The 24517-nt window shown below is 33.3% G+C and overlaps 1 protein-coding gene across 1 annotated transcript in view; it reads right to left on the bottom strand.

Moving 5' to 3' along the window:
* MANEA (mannosidase endo-alpha) overlaps positions 1 to 24517 on the bottom strand; it is a 66712-nt gene that overhangs the window by 36875 nt on the left and 5320 nt on the right. The window contains exon 2 of the mRNA XM_029945221.1: positions 16499 to 17077. Coding sequence (XP_029801081.1) covers positions 16499 to 17039 — 541 coding nt within the window. The 5' untranslated portion in view covers positions 17040 to 17077. The remainder of the gene's footprint in view (positions 1 to 16498; positions 17078 to 24517) is intronic.

The raw sequence follows: 24517 nt of genomic DNA, 5'->3' as shown, positions 1-24517 counted from the left end.
AAAACAAAGAGAGAGGAGCGCCTGGGTGGCTCAGTCGGTTAAGCTTCCGACTTCAGCTCAGGTCATGATCTCATGGTTCGTGGGTTGTAGCCCCACATCAGCTTCTGTGCTGATAGCTCAGAGCCTGGAGCCTGCTTCAGATTCTATGTCTCCCTCTCTCTGTGCCCCTCCCTTCTTGACACTCTGTCTCTCTGTGTCTCAAAAATAAATAAACATTAAAAAAAATTTTTTTAAGAGAACAATAATTTAGTGCTTTTAGAATGTGTTCAAACTTAAGCAACCATTAACAACTGCATACATTATATATGATCCAATGGAAACCACAAATCAAAAACCTATAATGCCCCCAACACACACACACACACACACACACACACACAGAATCCAAGCCTAACACTAAAGAAAGCTATCAAACCAAATGAAGATAGAGAAAAACTAAACCAAAAAACTTTAACAAAATGGCAAAAGGTACATACATATCAATAATTACTTTGGAATGAGACTCATCTATATTCTGTCCACAAGAGAGTCACTTCAGACCTAAAGACATATACACACTGAACGTAAAAAAGTGCTGTAAAGACATACACCATTCAGAAAACAAAAGAAAGAGAGCTGGGGTAGCAATGCTAATATAAAATAAAACATAAACCCCCCTCAAAATAAAACCTTTAAAACAAAGACTGTAGCAAGAGACAATGATACATAATGATAAATGGACCAATCCAACAAGAAGATATAACAATTTTGTAGATATCTATACACCCAAAGCACCTAAATATATAAATCAAATGTTAACAGACAGAAGTGGAGAAACTGGCAATATTACAATGATAGAATTTCTTAACACCCCACTTACATCAATGGATAAAAAATCCAAACAGAAAATTAACAACAAAAAAGTAGCCCTGAATAACACATTAAACCAGATGTGAATTAGCACAGAGAATTCTATACAAAGCATTATACAAAACATTCTATCCAAAAAACAGAATAGCCATTTTTTCATATTCACATGCAACATTCTAAGACAAATCACACATTAGGCCAAAAACAAGTCTCAATAAATTTAAGAAGATTAAAATTATATGAGGCATCTTCTGACCATAATAGTATGAAACTAGTAGTCAATTACAAGAAAAAATATGGAAAGAACACAAATGCATGGAGGCATAACAACAAGCTACTAAACAGGGATTGAGTCAACCTTGAAATCAAAGAGGAAATTGAAAAATACATGGAGACAAATGAAAATACCAGTCCAAATCTTTGGTACAGAGCAAAAGTAGTTCTAAGAGAAAAGGTTATGGCAATACAGGCCTATCTTAAGAAACAAAAATCTCAAATAACCAAAACCACACCTAAAGAGCTAGAAAAAGACAACTGAAGCCCAAAACTAGTAGAAGAAAATAATAAAGTTTAGAGCAGAAATAAATAAAAAAGACAAAGAAAATAATCAAAGCAATCAGAAACTGGTCCCTTGAAAAGAAAAACTGATAAACTTTTAGCCAGAGTCAAGGATAAAAGAAGCCTCAAATAAATAAATCAGAAATGAAGGAGAAATAACAACCAACACCAAAAAATGTAAAGGATTATCGGAGAATAGAATGAAAAATTATGTTTCAACAAATTGGGATAACCTAGAAGAAACGGATTAACTTCTAGAAATATATAATCTGCCAAAACTGAATCAGGAAGAATAGAGAATTTGAGCAGGCCAATGACTAGCAATAAAATTGAACTGGTTAGGAAAAAAATCCCTACAAACAAATGTTCAAACGAGATTCACAGGTGAATACTGCCAAACATTTAAACAGTTAATACTTATTCTCCTCAAATTATTCCTAAAAAGACAGAAGGAAAACTTCTAAAATTCATTCTGTAAGTCCAGCATTACACGGATACCAAAATTAGACAAAGACAACCCACAAAAAGAAAACTGGAGGCCAATATCTCTGATGAACATAGATGCAAAATCCTCAACAAAATACCAGCAAACAGAATTCAAAAATGTATTAGAAGGATTATTCACCACTATCAAGTAGAATTTAGGGATGCAAGGGTGTTTCAATATGTGCAAAAGGATCACTGTAATACATCACATTAACAAGAGAAATGACAAAAACCCCAATAGATGCAGAAATAGCAACTGACAGAATAATACATCCATTCATGATAAAAACTCTCAACAAAGTGGGTTTAGAGGTAGCATAACTCAGGATAATAAAGGCCACATATGAAAAACCCACAGTTAACATAATACTCGCTGGTGAAACACTGAAAGTTTTTCCTCTATCAGGAATGAAATAAGGATGTCCATTCTCACCACTTTTACTCAATATAGTACTAACGTCCTAACTGCAGTAATCAGACAAGAAATAAAAGGTATCCAAATTGTTAAAGAAAAGTAAAGCTGTCACTAGTTGCGGATGATGTGGTACTATATATAGAAAACCCTAAAGACTCCACCAAAAAATTAAGAACTGATAAATAAATCCAGTAAAGTTGCAAGATATAAAATTAATATGCAGAAATCTGTTGCACTAATGACAAAGTAGCAGAAAGACAAATTAACAATTTTATTTATAAGCACACCAAAAATAATAAAATATCTAAGAATAAACTAAACCAAGAAGGTTAATGACCTATACTCTGAAAACTCTAAAAACACTCATGAAAAAAATTAAAGAGAACACAAATAAATGGAAAGATGTACCATGCTCACAGTTTGGAAGAATTAATATTGTTGAAATGTCCTAAAGCAATCTATAGACTCAATGCAATCTCTTACAGATACCGACAGAATGTGTCACAGAACTAAAATAAATAATCCTAAAATTTGTACAGAACCACAAGAACTCAAAGAGCCACAGCAATCTTGTTAAAGTGTTGAAGGTATCACAATCCCAGATTTCAAGGTACACTACACAAAGCTGTAGTAAGCAAAGCAGGATGGTATTGGCCAAAAAATAAGACTCATACAAGAACAGAGGGCCCAGAACTAAACCCATGCTTATATGGTCAACTAGTCTATAACAAAAGAGGCAAGGATGTACAATGGGGAAAAGACAATCTCTTCAATAAATGGTGAGGGCACAGCTAGACAGCTACATGCAAAGACATGAAACTGTCCCACTTTCTCACAGTATACAAAACCAGAAATGCAAAATGGATTAAAAACCTACATGTGAGACCTGAAATTGTATCTCACCCTAAAAGAAAACAATACTCTCTTTGACACTGCCCTTGCCAAATTTTTTCTAGTTAGTTCTCCTTTTGGCAAGGGAAACAAAAGCAAAAAATAAACTATTGGGAGTATACCAAAAAAAAACCAAAAAAAAAACAAAAAAAAACAACCTTTTGCATAACGATGGAACCATGAATAAAATGAAAAGGCAATCTACTGAATGGGAGAAGATATCTGTAAATCAGGCATCATTTAAGGGTTTATTTAATATGCAAACTATAAAGAACCTTTACAACTCAACACCAGAACCACTAACAAAACAAAACAAAAATAACAGAAAAAAAATAATTTGGTTAAAAAATGGAAAGACTTGAGTAAATATCTTTTCCAAAGACACACAGATGGCCAACACATAAAAAGATGTTCAACACCACTACTTATTAGGTAAATACAGGCTTAATCCATGAGATATCACGTTACAACTGTGAGAATGGCTAGAATAGAAAAGACAAGAAGTAACAAGTCTTGGCATGGGTTTGGAAAAAAAGGAATTCTTGTGCACTGTTGATACAGTAATTCTACAACTGGGTATTTACCCACAGAAAATGAAAACACTAATTCAGAAAGATATAAGCACCCTTATGTTTATGGCAGCATTATTTACAATAGCCAAAATATGGAGGCAGACCACATGTCCATCTATAGATGAATCACTAAAGAAGATATGGTGTGTACATATGTATACACACACAATGGAATATTACTCAGCCATACAAAGAATGAGATATTGCCATTTGGAACAACATGGATGGACCTAGAGGGTATTATATTAAGTGAAATAAGTCAGGCAGACAAATACCATATAATTTCACTATGTGGAATCTAAAAATAAAACAAATGAACAAAGCAGAAAATATAAGAACTGGTGGCTGCCTGAAAGAGAGGGATGTGGGGGAAATATATTAAATAGATAAAGGAGATTAAGTACAAATTTACAGGTAAGTCATGGGATGCCTGGGTGGCTCAGTCTGCTGAGCATCTGATTTTGGCTCAGGTCATGATCTTGTCGTGGTCCATGGGTTCGAGCCCTGCATCAGACTCTGTGCTGACAGCTCAGAGCCTGGAGCCTCTTTCAGATTCTGTATGTCCCTCTCTCTCTGTTTCTCCCCAACTCATGCTGTCTCTCTCAAAAATAAAAATTAAACAATTTTTTAAAAGAAATAAATATGTCACAGAGATGCAAGGTATAGTATGGAGAAAATCATCAATAATATAGTAATAACACTGTAAGATGACAAATGGTGACTATACTTCTAGTAGTACTGAGTACTATGTAAGATTAGTTGAACCAGTATGTTGTACGCATGAAACTAATACACCACTGTATGTTAATTATACTTCAATAAAAAGAATCAAATAGAAATGCTAGAAATGAAAAACATATTAAAAGATGAGGAATACCTTCAACAAACTCATGAAAAACCTGAACAGAGCTGAGGAAAGGGTTAACTTCCAAGTCACATAAAATTACAATGATTACAATATAATGTGATCAGGGTAAAAAACACAAAACATCAGATAAACATCAACACTGTAACATACATGTACCTGAAAATTCAGAAGAGATAGAGGTATAGTCAAAATAATTGCTAAGAATTATGCAAACATGAGGATAGACACAAAACAACAAATTCAAGAAGCTCAGAGAATACCAAAAATAAATACCAAAGCCAGCAGATACACATTTAAACTGCTAAAATTCATAAAGAAAAACCATTTTAAAATCAGTGGAAAATGACAGAAACATACAGGAAGTAAAGATATAAAAAGATTTATAAAAGTTATAGTACACTTCTCATCAGAAACCATGATAGAAGACAAGGTGTTAACATTTTTCCAAAAGAAAACATAAACCTACAAAAATCTTCCCACTGACAATTTATAGCAAAGGAAACACTCAAAGCAAGGATATAAACAATACTTGAAAGATTAACATGTGTTCCTTAACTACTTTATAAGATGAATGATTACTTAAAATTGTCATCAATAAACTATTGTCCATGAGCCAAATCTTGCCCTCTGTTAGATAAGTCTTGTATACATTTGTCTACATATGAGTGGTTATAAAGAGATAATGTGCCCCACAAAATCAAAAATATTGCTGATCCTTTACAGATGTTAACTAACCTCTGGTCTAATGAAAAAGAACAGTAATGTATAGCATTTTATATAATAGAATGACAATAGCAAAAGATGTGGGAGGAAAAAATCAGGAATAAATGTGAGGTCCTTATACTACATACGAAGTATATATTATTTGCAAGTACCCTGATCATATAAAGGTATATTTGGTAAATCTTATGTCAACAACTAAAAAATAAGAAATGACAATAAGCATATGTGGAGAGTACATGGAATCATTAAAAAAATGATCAATTAACACAAAAGAATACAGAAAAAATAGAAGAAATGGAGTAAATAGGAAGTGGCTAAAGATGTCAATCTAATCATACAAATAATTATATTGAGTGCAAACAGTCTAAGCATACCATTTTAAAGACATAATTTTCAAAATGGATTAAAAAAAAAAATCAAGACCTGCCCAAAGAGTGATTTCCTTGCAGGCACACGATAGATACATTAAAAGTAAAAGAATGCAAAAAGATTTACCAGGCAAACACTGATCAAAGACAGCTGGAATTGTTAATATTAACATCAAAGTTGATTTTAGAACAAAGAATATTACCAGCACTAAACAGATACTTCATAATAATAAAGGACTCTATCAAAATGACATAATAGACCTAAATGTTTGTGTACCTAACAAAAGACCTTCAAAATATAGAAAACAAAAAATGGCAGACCTGAAAGGGGAAATAAACAAATCTACAATTATACCTGAAGACACATCGACACTGCTTTATCAATAACTGAAAGAACAAGTACCTAATTGGCAAGGATACAGAAACTAACTGTTCATTTACTGAAGGAATTAATAATATTAAATATTAATTAGACATACTGACCAAGAAAAAGGAGAAAAATATCAAAAGCATGAACGACAGAAATAAAACATACAGAATATACAGATCTCATATACTTTAAAATCATAATAAAGGGATAATACAAACAACTCTGTTCATAAAACTGACAAATATGACATTGACCAGTAATTTAAAAAATAAAAGGATCAAAACTCACTCAAAAATAAATGAACACAGAGGAAATTAAGGAAAATAAGATAAAAAGAGGGAGGCAAGCCAATAGTGACTCTTCAATAAAGAGAACTGAGGGTGGCTGGAGGGGTACTGGGTGGGGAGATGGGATGAATGGGTGATGGGCACTAAGGAGGACACTTGTTGGGATGAGGGCCCGGTATTACATGTAAGTGATTAATCACTCAGTTCTACTCCCTTTATCAATCAGTCAATAAAAAATCAAAAGGGAAAAACACCCAGCAAAGCTAAGCAGGCTAGCTTTCTTTATTTGCTTGGCTTTAAAAATATTCTTCTGAAACCCTGAATTGACCATTGTCTTAACCTGTTTGTAATCAAACACAACTGGCTGAACCATATTCTGCTAGCACAGCTTCGAAAAAAACAAAACAAAACAAAACAAAAGGCTAGTAAAGGGGATCAGAACATGCCACCCCAAAATATACTGCTTTGGCAAACTGACTATTTTGAGCTGAAGGTATTGAGAAACTGCAGATGCAGAAGAGGCTCTCTGACTTTCCCCTTTCTATATGAAAATCCTCAGGAGAAAGTTGCCCTCCCTGTATCAGAAAGAGAATATCTTATCACCTAAGACTGGGAGTCAACCCTACAGCAGACTTGCTAAAACAAACCTACTAAGATAACCCTTGAACTTCTATGGTTTCTCTCCTACATTTCCTGTTCACTGTCCCACAATATATAGCAGGTTTTCTTAAATCATTTTACGAGGCCAGAACTACTCCAATAACAAAAAATGACATTTAAAGAAAAGAAAAACTATATAGACCAGTATACCAACTGAACATGGATACAAAATCTTTTTAAAAAGATTAGCAAATAGAATTTAGTAATATATGAACAAAGTAATAAACCATCAACAAATGGAGTTTATCCCAGTAATGAAAAATAAGAGTTGATATTTGAAAATAAATCGATGATAAGTCACACTATCAGAGACTAACTGATTAAACAACCAATAGATAAAAGAAGAAATCATGAGGGAAGTGTTTTCTAAACACTTAGAAATGAATAAAACAAAACATGACATACCAAAATGTATGGGGTATGGACAAAGTAGTGCTAAGGGAGTAAACTGACAGCTATAAATGCTTACATTTAAAAAAAAGAGAAAGATCTCAACAAGCAAACTTTATAACTTAAGGAACTAGAACAAGAAGAAAAAAAATAATCCTAAAGCTTGCAGAAGGAAGGAAATGATAAAGATTAGGGCAGAGATAAATGAAATAGGGAATTAAAAAACAAGAGAGAAAAATCAATGAAAATAGAGGTTGGCTCTTTGATCAACAAAACTAATAAACCTTTAGCAAGATGGAGTAAGAAAAAAGGAGAGAAGATACAAATTACTAACAGCAGAAATGAAAGTGGGGGCATTACTAATAATTCTACAAAAATACTGATTATCAGAGAGTACTATGAACAAACACATGGCAAAAAATTGGATGGACAAGTTGAAATGTACAAATTCTAGAAGCCCAGGGGCATCTGGGTGGCTCAGTCAGTAAAATCATCTGACTTCAGCTCAAGTTATAATCTTGTAATCCATGAATTCAAGCCCCGCATCAGGCTTTGTGCAGACAGCTTAGAGCCTGGAGTCTGCTTCGGATTCTGTGTATCCCTCTCTGCCTGTCCCCTACTCATGTTCTGTGTGTGTCTTCTGTGTATCCCTCTCTGCCTGTCCCCTACTCATGTTCTGTGTGTGTCTTTCTTTCAAATATTAAAAAAAAAAAAACTTAAAAAAAAGAAAAAAAAATTCTAGAAGTCCCAAAGCTATCAAGACTAAACCATGAAGAAATAAACAGAATAGGCTTATAGCTTGTAAGGAAAATGAGTAAGTAATCAAAAACTTCCCAAGAAAGAAAAACCCCAGACCCAATGGCTTTGTAGGTCAATTCTATCAAATATGTAAAGAATTAAACCAATTCTTCTCAAACTATTCCAAAAAAATTAAGGTAGAGGGAATACTTAGTAACGCATTTTATGAGGTCAGCATTACCTTAGCACCCAAGCAAAGACACAAAAAAACTAGAACACTATTCCAAATGAACACTGATGTAAAAAATGCTCAACAAAATACAGATGGTACCAGAAGTAAGACAATTCAAGTTATTTCACCTTTAAGATGGCGTGAAAGTGACAGGCATTCAGTAAAAATCATACTTTGAATTTTGATCTTTACCCGGGCTAGTGATAATGTGGTAGAATACTTTCTCTTGATGACAGGCAGCAGTAGTGAGCTACCACTCCTTGTCAGCCAGGCAATCATAAAGGTAAACAACTGATACATTTACAATCCTTCTGTACTCACACAACTATTCTGTTTTTCACTTGCAATATAGTATTCAATTAGTTACATAGACTTTTAACACTTCAGGATAAAACAGGCTTCACATAAGATGATTTTGCCCAAATGCTGGCTGATTTAAGTGTCCTGAGCACATTTAAGGTAGGCTAGAATAAGCTACAATGTTTGGTAGGTGGAGTGTACTAAATGCATTTTTGGCTCATGGTATTTTCAAGTTACTACGGGTTTATCGGGACATAAACTCATCATAAGATGAGCAAGACCTGTTATTACCAAAACAAATTTAGTAGCATAGTAAAAGTTTATTCCTGGAATGCAAGGATGGTACAATATGTGGCAATCATCAAATGTAAAATGCACATTAACAGAATGAAGGAGGGAAAGTGATCTCAATTGATACAGAAAAAGCATCTGACAAAATTCAACTCTTCCATGATAAAGATACTCAAAAACTAAGAATCGAAGGAAACTACCACAACACAACAAAAGCTACACACACACACACACACACACACACACACACACACACACCCCACAGTGCCAACAGTGAGAGTTAAAGATTTTCCTAGAGAATCAAGAAAACGACAGGATGGCCTCTTATACCACTTCCATTTAATGTAGCACTGAAACATCTAGACAGAGCAATTAACAAAGGAAAAGAAAAGACATCCAATTTGGAAAGAACTAAAATTATCTATTTGCAAATGAAGTGATCTTATATATAAGATCTCTCAGGGTTCCACCAAAAAGAAAAAAGAGTAAGTAACTTCAGCAAAGCAGTAATACACAAAGTTATCATATAAAAACCAGTTGCATTTCTATACTAACAATGAAAAATCTGAAAAGGATATTGTAAAAATAATTCCAATACAATAGCATCAAAAAGAATAGAATATTGGGGCACCGGTGGCTCTGACAGTCAAGTGTCTGATTCAGCTCAGGTCATGATCTCACAGTTCATGGGTTTGAGCCCCATGTAGGGCTCTGTGCTGACAGCTCGGAGCCTGGAGCCCGGAGCCTGCCTCCAGTTCTCTCCCCTCTCTCTCTCTCTGCCCCTTCGTACCTCCCTCTCCCCCTCTCTCTCTTGGCCGGCCAAGAATATTTTCTCCAACAACATACAACAACAACAACATATCCCTTAGATATGATGGACAAGCAAAGGCTTTCTCAAACAAAATCTGAAGGAGCTCACTACCACTAGATCTGTCTTACAAGAAATAGTGAAAGGAGTTCTTCAAACTGAAATGAAACAGGCTAATCAGCCTCATAAAAAACATATGAAAGCACACAACATGCTGGTAAACCTGAAACTTACACAGTCAGATGTAGAAAACTCTAACTCCGTATTAGAATGATGTAATTACTCAATTATAGTACCAGAATTAAAAGAAAGCTGGAAAACTACTATAGCTACTATAGATAAACAAACAACAAAAAGTAGACAAACTGTAGTGCCAGTAATATAAAAAGGAGTAAAAGGATGGAGAATTTACAGGCAATCAGAGATAAGTTACTCTTAGCCTAAAATGTGTTTGTAAGTGTAACCCCAACACTAACAAGGCAAAAACCTAGAGCAGACCCACAAACAACAAAAAAAAAAAGGGGGGGGGAAACTGACATACCACTGTGGAAAATAACTGATTTATAAAGGTAGGCAGAAACAGAAAAATAAAACCAGAAAGCAATTAATAAGATGTCACCAGTAAGTCTTCACATGTGAATAATTGCTCTAAATGTAAATCAACTGAATTCAACAAAAGTAAGCAGTACTAATTGGATAAAAAATAAGACCCAGTTATGTGATGTCAATAAGAGATCCACTTCAGCTTTAAGGATGCACTAGATTCAAAGTAAAAAGATAAAAAGATATTCTGTACAAGTTGAAACCAAAAGGAAGTACGGATAACTAGACTTATATCAATCAAAATAGCTAGAAAATTTACAAATATGAAGAAACTAAATAAACTCCTGAACAACCAATAAGCAAAAAAAATCAAAAAAGGACTCAAAGAATATCTTGTAACACATGAAAATGGAAACAAAACATACCAAAACTACTTGGATGTTGCAAAAACAGTTGAGACAGAAGTTTATAGCAATATATGCATATATTAAGAACTGAGAAAGATTGCAAATAAATCTAGCTTTATACTTCAAATAAGTAGAATAAACAGAACAAACCAAGACCGCAGTTAGTAGAAGAAGGAAATAATAAAGTTCCAAGTGGAAAAAGACCAGAAAAATAGGAAGAAAAAAAAACCTATTTTCTTTGAAAGATAAACAAAACCGACAATTTAGCAAGAGTACTAATAAGAAGACTCAAATAAATAAAATCAGAAATGGATGATCAGAAATTGCAATTCTGACTCATAAGATACTACTATAAACATGTACATGCCAGCAGATTATAGACCCCAGAAGAAAGGAAATAATTTCCTATAATCCTGTATACTTCCAAAACTGAACTAGGAAGAAATAGAGTCTGAACAGAATGATGACATGTACGGAGAATGAATCAAAAATCAAAAACCTTCCAAGACAAAAATATCTAGACCAGATGGTTTCCCCAGTAAATTTTAGTAAACATTGAAAGAAGAATTAATGCCAATTATTCTCAAACTTTTCCATAAAGTTGGGAGAGAAGGAAACAGAAAGTTATTTAATGAGGTAAGCAGTACTCTGACAACAAAGCTAGATAAGGACCCTACAAGAATAAAAAACTACAGACCAATGTCCCTGATAGACACAGATGCAATAATTCTAAACAAAATATTAGCAAACCAAATTCAAGACTTCATTGAAAGGATTACATACCGTGAACATGAGGGATTTATCCCTAGGATTCAAGGATGGTTCAACATACACGAATCATTATACGTTATACACCAGATTAATAAAATGAAAAAAAATCATATGATCTCAAAAGATGCAACAACAAAAAACACATTTGACAAAATACAACATTCTTTCATGATAAAATTCCTCAATAGGCTGAGTAGAGAAAGAACACAGCTCAACATAGTAAAATAATATAAAACAAACACAGGTAAAAACATACTCAATGAAAAAACAATGTAACACTGTCCCTAGAAGATAAAGAACAATACAATGGTGCATATTGTCACCACTCTTATTCAACATAGTACTGTAAGTTCTACCTACGACAATCAGGCAGGACAAAGAAAAAGCATCCATATAGGAAAGGAAGAGTTAAAATTGTTGCTATTTGCAGATGATGTGACTATATATATATATAGTCACAGTTTATATATATATATAAACTGAAGTAAAAAAATCATTGGGCCTAATCAATGAATATGACAAAATTAAAGGATATAAAATCAAAACACAGAAATTAGTTGTTTTCCATACACTAACCATAATGAATCTGAAAAAGAAATAAAGAAAACTATCCCATTCACACTAGCTAGCATCAAAAATAATAAAAATACCTAGAGAGAAATTTAATCAAGTGAAAGATCTATGCAAACTAGAAGGCTTTGCTAAAAGAAACAAGATGACATAAACAAAGGGAAGGATATACCATATCAAGGATTTGAAGAGTTAATACAGTTAAAAGGTTCATGCTACAAAAGCCATTTTATAGATTCAACACAATCACTACCAGAATTCTATAGCTTTTTTATTTACTTTTTATTTTTTTATTAAACATTTTTTTAATCTTTTTATTTTTGAGAGAGAGGAAGAGACAGAGTAGGAGTGCAGGGGAGGGGCAGGGAGAGAGGGAGACACAGAATTCAAAGCAGGCTCCAAGCTGAGCTGTCAGCACAGAGCCCCAGTGCAAGGCTCAAACTTATGAAAGGGGAGTTTGTGACCTGAGCCAAACCACTTAAGTTGGATGCTTAACCAACTGAGCCACCCAGGTACCTCGACATTTTTTATAGTAATAGAAAAATCAATCCTCAAATTTGTATGGAGCCACAAAAAAATCTCTTTATAGCCAAAGCAATGATGATATAGAAAATCAAAAGTGGAACCATTATACTTACTGATTTCAAAGTATTCTATGAAGCTATACTAATTAAATAGTATAATCCTAGCATAACAACAGGCCCTTAGGTCAACAGAACAAAATACAGCACAGATTTAAACCTCCATATTTATAGTCAACTAATGAATAATAAGGGATCTAAGAATATTCAATAGGTAAAGGTTAGCTTTCAATAAATGATGCTGGGAAAACTGGATAACCACATGCAAAGAAAATTGGACTCCTACTTACACCACCTTCAAAAATGGATCAGACTTAAACACTGGGATAGGATATCCAAAGCACAAACAAAATAAAACAAAACAAAACAAAAAACACACTAAAAAACTTAAGTGGCACTATGTCAAACTTAAAAGCTTCTATACTGCAAAGGCAACAATTACAGAATTAAGAAAATGGAGAAATTAAGAAAATGAAAAAGCAAATGAATTACTGGTAAGCAAAAGGCAAACAGACAATGGGTTAATATCCAAACTAAACATAGAATTCCTAGAACTCAATAACAAAAAAACAAACCAAAAAACAAACCCAACAAATAATCCAATTAGAAAATGGGAGAGGAACTGTACAGGTACTTTTCCAAAGAAAACAGGCCGACAGATACGTGAAAAGGTGCTGAACATCACTAATGCAAGTTAAATCCACAATGAGATAGCATTTCACACCTGTAACAATAACTATTATCAAGAAAACAAGAGATAACAAGTGTTGGTACTACTGGTGGAGATGAAATTGGTTCAGCCACTATGGAGAACCGTATAGAGTTTCCCCAAGAGTGTTAAAAAAAATAGTACCACCGTTATGATCCAGCAATCACAATTCTGGGTATAAATCAAAAGGAATTTAAAATTTTCAAAGAGATATACACACTCCTATGTATACTGCAGCATTATATACAACAGCCAAAATATGTCCATCAATGAGTGAATGGACAAAGACATATATATATATATACACACACACACATCTCATATTCATATATATAAACAATTATATATATTTTTTTACATATCACATTATTATATAAACATATACTTGTATATAAAACAGTATACTATTCAGCCACAAGAAAAAAGGGAAATCCTGCCATTTGCAGCAACATGGATGGACCTTGAGGACATGATGTTAAGTAAGATAAGACAAATACTGTCAGATACCTCCTATATGTGAAATGTAAACAAAACAAAACAAATAAAGAAACAGTAAAATGGCAGTTGCTGAGGGCTCAGGAGTGGAAGAATGGAAGACCTGCTGTTCAGGTTCCCTGCTTGCAACTAGTGCATACACAAGACATGGAGTTCTCAAACACATACAGTGATTAAATACAGCAAAATTGTATTGAAGACATTAAACTTCCTAAGAGACCAGATCTTAATTTTTTCCACCACTAGAAGAAATGAGAATTATGAGATGTGATAGAAAGGTTTGCTAATGACTCAATGGTAATCCTATGAAAACATGTATATCAAATTAATGTGCTATGTATCTTTAACTTACAGCATGTTAAATGTCAATAATATGTTAATAACAATGAGCATAATTCAATATCTTACTAAGAAAATAATTTATTTATAGATGGATTATGTCAGTTTTATTATCAAATGATTTTATTTTCTGAGAAAACCTACCAAAAGAAATAATGTATTTGCATCAATAGTGAAACTGTGAACATTTAAAATCAAAATAATTGTATTGTTGACCATTGTTTTGAAATAATTCATGTTCACACATATTATGTAGTAGTAAAATAATGTATGGGGGGAAAGGTCTTCATAAACCTAAGACTAAACTAAAACTAAACAGGAACTGAAAATTGTTTTCCTAATCACAATTAAATGATAACATACAAAGTGTGTCATTTATATATTTTTATATGAAACGTATCTGGGGGAAAAACACTCATTGCATAGTGTTCAGTTTGCATTAAAAAAAAAAACCCTGAAACTTCCATGGGTATCAATTTTTTGTCAAGCATTGCTTGTATAGTCACAAACAAATCAACCTTGTGATAACAAGAGACTTAAATGTGATATAAATTCTTTCCACAAAATAGTAAAAAAGTCATTTGAAAGATCCCCTCCACAAAAGTAAATTATAAGTAGAGATGTTGATGCTGTCTGAATTTACCAATCTTATTTTATTTCATAGTTTATATCCTAGAACATAGAAACTGGACCTATAAGTATATACTAGAAAGCTAGACTTTTTTTTAAACAGAAAAAAAATCAATTACTTACAAAAGAAAAAAGTCCTTTTGCACACAGCTTATGTATATTCACAGAATTCTACATTGTTTTGGTCACAAAAAAGTCTTGCACATCTCTGTATATATTGCAGCTCAATAATGAGTCTGTGCCTTTTGTACAGCTATAAAAATGTAAGAACATCCAATGTGTTCTTGTGGTCCCAGTGGTAGAGAAAAAACATAACAGAGAAGGGTAGATGAGCAAATTGAAGAATTCTCAGGCACCCAATTATATTTTCTCATGAATTAGTTGTGGTATAATCTGACTCCATGTGAATGTGTGCAATTAGATTGCCAGAAGTTAAAGAGAAGAAAAAGCTGCAGAGAAAAGGGAATAATACAAACAACCACAGACTTCTCATCAGTTAATGTGCATACTGTAAATTTTAAAGCAATGATAAAATAAATAAGATGAGACATTTAGTAAGTCAAAAAAGAAAATGAAGTAAACATTTTATACAAGAGAAGGCAGAAAAAGAGGAAAAGGAAACAAAACATGGAATAAATAATAAACAGTAAACAAAACATTTAAAATTAACCCTATCACTATTACATGAAATATAAATCAACACAAAGTTAAAGAGATTGTTTGACTAGTTTTAAAAAACAAAAAAACAAGACCAAATTATGTACTACATGCCTAAAATTGGAAAGACTCCAAATGTCCATCAAGATGAATGCAGAAACAACTGCCACAATCATACAATGGAGTACTACTCAGCAGTAATGACTCAACTACTGATACAGTTAACAACAGGAGTAAATTTCAAAATGATGTGCTAGGCAAAAGATCTCTCTCTCTCTCTCTCTCTCTCTCTCTCTCTCTCTCTCTCTCTCATATACACACAGGATTATTTCTACTTTCATACAGTCACAGAACATTCACAACTATTCTACAGTAATAGAAATTAGATTTAGTTTCCTGAGGAGGAATGTGGGGGTGCATAAGGGAAGCATGACAAAAGTTTCTGGGTTACAGACTATTTTACTTCATGCTGGAGTAATATTTAAACAGGTGTATACCTTAGAGAAGTATTACTGAGCTGTACACGTAAGGTGGATCTTATGTATCCTATGTAAACCATAATTTAATAAAATTCAGAAATGTTAAATTAGGAATCAAAACTACATCCATAAATATTCCAAAAGTTAGAAATTAATTACATTTTATAAGGGAGAGGGGAAAGGGGGTAATGGGCAGGGAAGAGGGCACTTGTTGGGATGAACATTGGGTGTTACATGAAAACCAACTTGACAATAAACTTTAAAAGAAAAAAGAAATTAAATACATTTTAAAGTACTGTTAAAAGGTGGTCTACTGGATGTTTAAGTATACACACACACACACACACACACACACACACACACACATATATATGTATAGCTTAATTTGGAATCCATAAATTTAAAATTATAACTAATAATTATGTGAAGACTAATCAGTAACTTAAATGTTCTACAAAAATTATTTATACATACAATCACATGTCTAAACACACACACATAAAGTAATTACCAATTGAAGCTGAGTACATCTGTTTCATGTGAGTTTCAATGACAGAAGGATCCCGAGAGCTGTAAATTCCCAACTCAGGGTAAAAGCTGGAGCCAATGTCATCCGGGGGATTATGTTTCCCTTGTGGATAATTCTTGGTTATTCTAGGGTCCCAATGCTTCAGGATTGGATGGTTCCAATGAACATATTTACCATCAAATTGTGGATTTCCATACCAACTATAATAAAAGACATGTAAATAATAATTCAGAGGTTGCAGCTCTTCCAGGTAAGGTTCGGAGGCTTTGGAAGCTCTCACAGTGATTTCAACACTTTTTAAAATCTTGACATTTGTTTCACTCTTGATTTTGTCATTGTTTTTGGAATCAAGGTTTTTCCCTAAGTGAGTCTGTTGATGAAGTTCTGGAAGAAGTTCAAGTCCAAAAGGATCTCCAAAAGTAGCTTTACTTGGTCTCAGCATTTTTAAACCCATCATCAGGGAGAAAATAAATAGAATAAAAAGTGACAAAATGATGCAAGTCCTTCTTCGAAATTTGGCCATGATGACATACTTTAAACTCCAAAATGGCAAGTGTTTAGCTGTAATTTATTGAGAAATGGTAATTAGTAAGTAGTATTGACAATAATCCCAATGTATTCAAAATGAAAACTATTCACAAACTAAAATTCATAAAGTTCATTACACTGAAAGATTTTAAGAAGTTTATATTAGTTGTATCATCAAATCCTGATGTCTACAAAATAATCTATATATGGCTAGACTAAATGGCTGTATTTGTAAATATCACAATTATATTTTTCCCAATAAACATTTTAGGAATTTTATTTAAGTATTTTTCAGGGGCACCTGAGTGGCTTAAGTCGCTTAAGCGTCAACTTCGCCTCAGGCTCAGGTCAAGATCTCAGAGTTTATGAGTTTGGGCCAAGAGCCTGGCTCTGTGCTGACAACTCAGAGCCTAGAGCCTGCTTCAGATTCTGTCTAGGTCTCTCTCTGCCCTTTCTCTGCTTGAGTGTGCACGTTCTCTCTCTCATGTCTCAAAAAATTAAAAAAAAAAAAAAAAAAGAAGAAGAAGAAAGTGCTTTTCATCATTTGAACAGATTTTGTGGATACTAAATAAAGGAAGGTAATATTCTGTGCAAATGGCCTAAAATTTTCTAAATATAAAAAGGTTCACCATTTCAAAAGGGAAACACTTATGAATAGATTAAAAGCCTAGTCATTAATTTATCATAATTTTTTAAATAAAATAATGCTTTCACAAGAAGGGAGTAATCACACATTTTTATGACATTTCTGAAAGGGAAAGGATGATAAATAAAAAGGAATGATCACAAGGGAGGGATTCCTAATTAAAAATTATATTATTACTCTATAACTTTGAAAATCTAACTGTACAGAAATTATAAATATAGACATATAACTTCTAAAATGGTATTGCCTAAGTATGTATATAAATGTGTGTATATGTATGTACATATACACATATATGAATAAAATATCTTTATGTATAAATTTTGTTTCAGGAAAAGTTGACATTGATTTATAAAATAGGACTTTCTATAATAAATCACGCTGTTGTTATTCCAAAGAATTAAGTTCATAATAAACTAACCCTGACAGAAAAGACAGGCAAGTTAAACAATTTAATAAGCAAGTAATTTAATCTCACACATACACAAATACTTTCTATAAATTGCTACTTCCATTATGCATATATGCAAGAATTACTAAGATGAGCAAGCATATTTCTTTTAGGGCTAAAGTCAGTCTACTCAAAGGAAACCTGTTTAATTGTGAAATAGATCCCATCTAAAGATTAATATAGAAGATATACGTCTAGGTTGAAACATATAAACATTCAAAAAGGAAAATTGCCAACTTAAAAACTCATCTCCACCTTTTGTGCCCCTTGCTAATCACCAGCCCTGCCCATTTCTCCTTAAGAACCACCACTTGCCTTTTATATTTACCATCCCTCACCTCTTTGTAGTTTTTCCAAGACAAATATCTGACCAATATTCAATATGTTTAGCCCATTTCAAAATTTTAAGTAGATATGGTAATATACATATGTATATATACCCAAATAGAGAATATGCATATTAATCTTAAACAGATACAAATGAATGCTTTATATATACTTAGATATACTATAAATATATAATTACATATATATTTAAAGGTACATAAGTTATACAAAAGTACTGAGAAACATTATTAAACCATCTCTGATACTTTACTTAGTATCCTACCTCCTTCCCATCCCTATATTCTATATCACATCATTTCTTTCTCTAATAAAAAGGCCATGAAAAGGGAAAGGCGTAGGAAGATATGTCTGGAGAATTTTATTTTCCATCTATAATAATCCACTTGTTTGATGAAAATGCTTTCATGTCAAATATTCTTCTCCTTCTTAAACTTTGGAAGTAAAAGGTAATACTTTCTCTATTGTTCCCAATAGACTAATTTAAGGACCCCCCCCACTCAAAGTTATTATATTTTAATGTTATTACATGGATACACTATGACCACAGCACAAGCTGGACTCATTAACGTAGGTCATGTAACCACTTAACACTAGACATAAATTAAAACAAGCATTATGAAAGTAGACATAGTTGACTTTTAGATGAGAAACAGCTGAATCCTTACTGTTGGTTCAAGGAACAAACAAAAACATATTTCATTTGCGTGAAATATCCAAAAGAATTCTCGAAAATTAAGATGTGTAACTCAGTTTAATTGAGCAACTAAACTGTGTAAAAAGTAGTATGCTAAGTGCCACATGAAAGAGATTGGTAAGACATAGTTCTTATGTTCAAAGGGCTTAGAGTCCACAAGGAAGGCAGAAGACACATATGCAAATAAACCATAACTCAAAGAAGTGCTAAAAGTGAAAGATATATATATAAAGCAGTAATATGCCATATAAATTAACAAGTTGGAAAAAAAAATCTAAGGAAAAAAACTGTAAAATCTTAGAAGAATAAGTACATATGCACAGGCTGGTAGAAAAGAGGAAGAAAAGAAAGAATGTCCCTAGAGTCAGAGAAATGATGTGCCCAAAGATTTAGTGGGCATGAAAGACACACTGTGAAAGAAAAAGGCCTTTGTAGGCTATAGCCAGTAAAAGAAGATGAGGAAAAATAAAGCTGTAGTGCCATGTTGGAACCAACCTATACCAAAGAAAGAGTACATTTCTGGCAAATGGCGGACCACTAAAGGCTTGCAAACAAAATATTGGGGTAAGAGTTCAGATTAGAAGAATGGAGCACTTCTAAAAAATAATGTTCAAGGCGTCAAACTTCACCATTTTCTGAATGTAATGATCTTCCATTCATTGATAATTTTAACAACTTATTCTTTTCCTACTTCTATTACTATTTTTAGTGACTCTACCAACATGGATGATCCAGTCTAATAGTTTAGCCTCCCAATTCTTTGCCTAACATCTAAAGACCTGTTCTTTCACCCCACTTCACCAACTCAGGTGTCACATACTCCTACTTTTGATCCTGATATTTTCAAACACTTATTACAAAAATCTTTATTTTCCCCATTTCCAAACATAATCCCTGTGCCTTAAGCCCCTTTAGTTTAGTATTCTCATTCTGGCAATTCTTTGACCTTCTTGAGATGTTCAATCCACTGAGTGAACTGCTTCTTCACTATTTATTCTTTTCTTCATGTTTTGTTTCTAGTGACAGTTTATAGTCTACTGTCCATCATAATTCCTCACTTCTTTCCTTTCTTGATATGCACTGGTAAAACCCCCAATAAATGATGCGTGTCTTGTCTCTTCATCTTTGGTTTTCAGCAGTTTCTCTGTGGAATAATACACATGGAATATCGTTTTCTTAATATGTATCCCGCTTTGGTCCAAAGTGCTTCTGTTAATAGCATTCCTCAGCTTTGTAAAATTCTTGACTAAAATCTCTTCAAATATTGCTTTTGCTCCATTATTACTTTGTTGCTCATTTTGGAATACATTACACACGTTTGAATTCTATATCCTATGTGTTTATAACATTTTTTTAAAGTTTCCCTCCTTATCTCCATGCCTCAGAGTACATCAGAAATAACTGATAGTTTCCTATTTCTCTTCAGCTGTGATGTCTTAACTTCAGTTATAATTTTACTCTTAGGACTTCCATTTGACCTTTTTCAAAGATACCAGTTTTCTGCTAAAATTTTCCTTCTCTAATTCCTTCAACATGTTAATCCCATTTATTTAAAGCCCACCGTTAATAACCTGAATTTGACCTTAGGGATTCTGTTTCTATTGTCTGTTTTTTGTTGCTTTGTTTTGTTTTTGCTTAATTTCTGGACAGTCACTGTCTTTTTCTGTATGACAGAGAATTTTTTATTTTTGAATGCCAGTGATGGTGTATGAAAATTTTTAGAAAAAAATGTTAAGTTCTATATGATTCTCCTCCAAAGAATGTTCATTTTTGTTTCTTGAACACTGGTAGGGCAGAGGGAAATTATCTGAATCTAGTAAGAGCAAAATCTCAAAACTGGGGTTAAGTCCTTGTATTTACAAGATCCTTCAACTTTCTATTTTCTACTTATGTTCTTAGTTTCTTCGGCTACTTTCAAACCAGGGGTTTTAAATAACCCTCCCCTATCTCCTCCACAATCTCCCAAAGAATAATGCATGATGTGAGGCTCAGAGCCATTGAAATGATTAAATAATTCCACCTGAACTTCCTTATAACTTGAGTATAATGAAATGCTTTAGAACAGATTCAAAATTCAGATACAATAAATGAAAAGATGCATAAATATGCATATCAGAACATATATAAACAAAGTACAATTAACAAACTGAGTGAAAATACTGACAAGATCTTCTACCTCACTCAAACATTTAAAACATGCAAATCAGGGGCACCAGGGTGGCTCAGCTGGTTAAGCATTCGATTCCTGATTTTGGCTCAAGTCATGATCTCATGGTTGTTGAGTTCAAGCCCTGTATCAGGCTCTGGGCAGACAGTGTGGAGCCTGCTTGGGATCCTCTCTCTCATTCTCTCTCTGCCCCTGCCCCATGTGTGCATGCATGCTCCCAATCTTTTTCTCTCAAAATAAATAAAAAATGCAAATTAAAACTACATAAGAATATTTCTTATCTAGGAAACTGGGAAAACAAAAACAAAAATATATCCTGTTGGTAAAACTGTGGGAAAACAAGGACTTTCAAACATTGCTACTGAATGTAAATTGGTACAGCCTTTTTGTGATTTGGCACTAAGGAAATTACATATCCATTTACTTTTGGACTCAGAAGTCCTACTTCATGGAAATTATGTTAAAAATACACAACATACACAAAAAATACACAACCACATAAGTCCACATACAGCACTGTTTGTAATTGAAATGCTGGGATGTTCTGCTGAATAAAATGAGGAAGAGCTCTTTGAAACGACAGAAGTTGATTTTCTGGATATATTCTTAAGTGAAAAACGGAAAATTCAAGTAAAGAAATATACATTTTTCAAGTGAGCACAGAAACAGAATAAACAAGAATCTCATGACAAGGATTATGTATCCCCCCCTGTATGGGGACAGGAAAAGAGAATAAAGGGGGAAGAGAATGGGTAGAAGGGTTGGAGAATGAAGGACTTCTCTGAGTATATCTTTTTGTATTTTGTCCTTTTGAGCCATGTTATATTTCACGTACTCTAAAAAACAAATATTAAAAGTTAAACTCCAGTTAGTAATCTGCTTTTGCAATGCTGTATCTATATTTAATGTGTTAGCAATCCTTTATGTTTAATGTGTATTCTACAAGTAAGCAAATAAGCAATGTATGCTGCAACTTGGCACCCAGGTTTTTCACTGACAAAAGAGCTGAGTTATGTATAAAGCGGAGACTAGAATGAAACTTGCGTTATCAGACTGTCATTAGCAGTATTAGTATGGAGGTGTGTCTTTTATCAGTAAATATGGGTGTGTGTGTATATGCACATTAATATATTCACACTATTTCCTAGTTCTCCCCACTGGCAGTCCAGAACCAAAGAAATCCCTGCAGCTATGAACACATCTGATGCCAAGATTTTCGGTTTTTAATATCCTTCTCTACTTAGAAGCAGCAGCAGTTACCTTGGAGAAATTTGGATTCCCAGACTGTGGCAGAGAAAGTACAAAATGAGCCTTGGTCATCTTACCAGAAAGTAAGAAGTACTCAAAAAGTGTTGTTGATATGTCCATTGGACACAAAACCAGCCTGAGGGCCAATCACTGGCTAAATCCAGGACAATTTCAGCATTAAAATAAGGAATAAGTAATAAATGATAGGTATTAAAATTAGGATTCATGAATCCATGCTGATATTTTTAATTTTATTTTTGCATACTGATGTTTAAAATGCAAAAATAAATGAAAGGAATAGAGAAGACTCATATTAGAATGCCAACTAATAAATTTAGATAGAATGGGATACCCCTATTTGGCAACCACCACAACAACCATTATTAGGCAAGATCATCAACAGATATTAAATGAGGGAATAAAAGTTTGATGAGAAACGGGATATCCATATATTGGCAAAGTATCTCCCCAAAAGACACATAATTAACTACAAAGGGAGCAACAGTAACTCAGTGCAAAATCTAGGAGACACCACCTTAAACAAGTACTCAAAATGAACTTCATTAGTTAATTATGATTAACTGATCATCTGAGAGGATGCCCTAAAGAAACATCACTGCTGTGGTATTTCTGTCAAAATTAAATTTGGATCTAATCATAAGGAAACGTCAGACATTAGACACAACACATATCCACACATACATACATTTATATATCCACGCCTATGTACACACATACAGATTACATGTAACGTATAGAAGTATATATAATGCAATACATATGTGTGTGTACATATGTATAATGATAAAGCAAATATGGTTAAGGTATTATCATTTGATGAAAATGCAGGGAAAGTATATAGAAATTTGTTGTACTGAAATTTACAAATTATCAAGCTGATTGATAAAAATCAAATCCCTTCCTTAAAGATAGCGAAAAATTCAACAAGCAATTAAGTAGGAAAAACAATTATGAATATAATATGATCTCAACAACACAAAAGATACACAAAGGAGTACATATATAATGATTACCTCTGGATAAGATATAGAGAAATCCTCCTCCTCTACCTTCTAAAATTAAAACATAATACTTCGTAAGAAAGAAAAGTTTAGGAAATAATGGTAATGAATATTGCTAAGTCACAGAGAATGGGAGCAATGACTACAGCATTTAGAAATTAGTAAGACATTGTTTGAGAGATTGACCAGCTGAGGGATAAAGCATGTGGAAGAGTCAGTATATATAACAGAATACTGATCTTGCAATCTAAAAACCAAAGTCCAAATCAGCTATGTTGATCTCCTTGTGGGACCCTGAGTAAATCATTTAATCTTTTTTAAAAAGAACATATTAGGTATTGTGTTTTCTTCTTCTTTTTTAACATTTTTACTTATTTTTGAGAGAGAGAGAGAGAGAGAGAGACAGCATGAGCAGGGGAAGGTCAAAGAGAGAGGGAGACACAGAATCCAAAGACAGGCTCCAGGCTCTGAGCCAGCTGTCAGCACAGAGCCTAACACGGGGCTCAAACCCATAAACTGTGAAATCACGACCTGCGCTGAAGTCGGACACTTAACAGATGAGCCACCCAGGTGCCCCTAAGTGTTGTGTTTTCTGACACAGCTGTTCTGTGACTCAAGATGATGTTTGCAAAAAAAAAAAAAAAAAGTGGAAGAGGGTAATAATCAAATGGTAAATGCCAATTAAGATAAAAAGCTTCTGCAAGGCAAAGGAAACAATAAAAAAAAAAAACTAATAGGCAACCGACAGAATGGGAAAAGATAGTGGCAAATGGCATATCAGATAAAGGGCCAGTATCCAAAATATACAAGGAGTTCACTAAACTCCATACACGAAAAATGAATGATCCAGTGAAGAAATGGGCAGAAGACCTGAATAGACACTTCTCCAAAGAGGAC

This window comes from Suricata suricatta, chromosome 7, assembly GCF_006229205.1.
Source record: "Suricata suricatta isolate VVHF042 chromosome 7, meerkat_22Aug2017_6uvM2_HiC, whole genome shotgun sequence".
Classification (NCBI taxonomy): domain Eukaryota; kingdom Metazoa; phylum Chordata; class Mammalia; order Carnivora; family Herpestidae; genus Suricata; species Suricata suricatta.
Note: the sequence above shows the minus strand (reverse complement) of the source record. Positions and strands in the feature narration are given on the sequence as shown.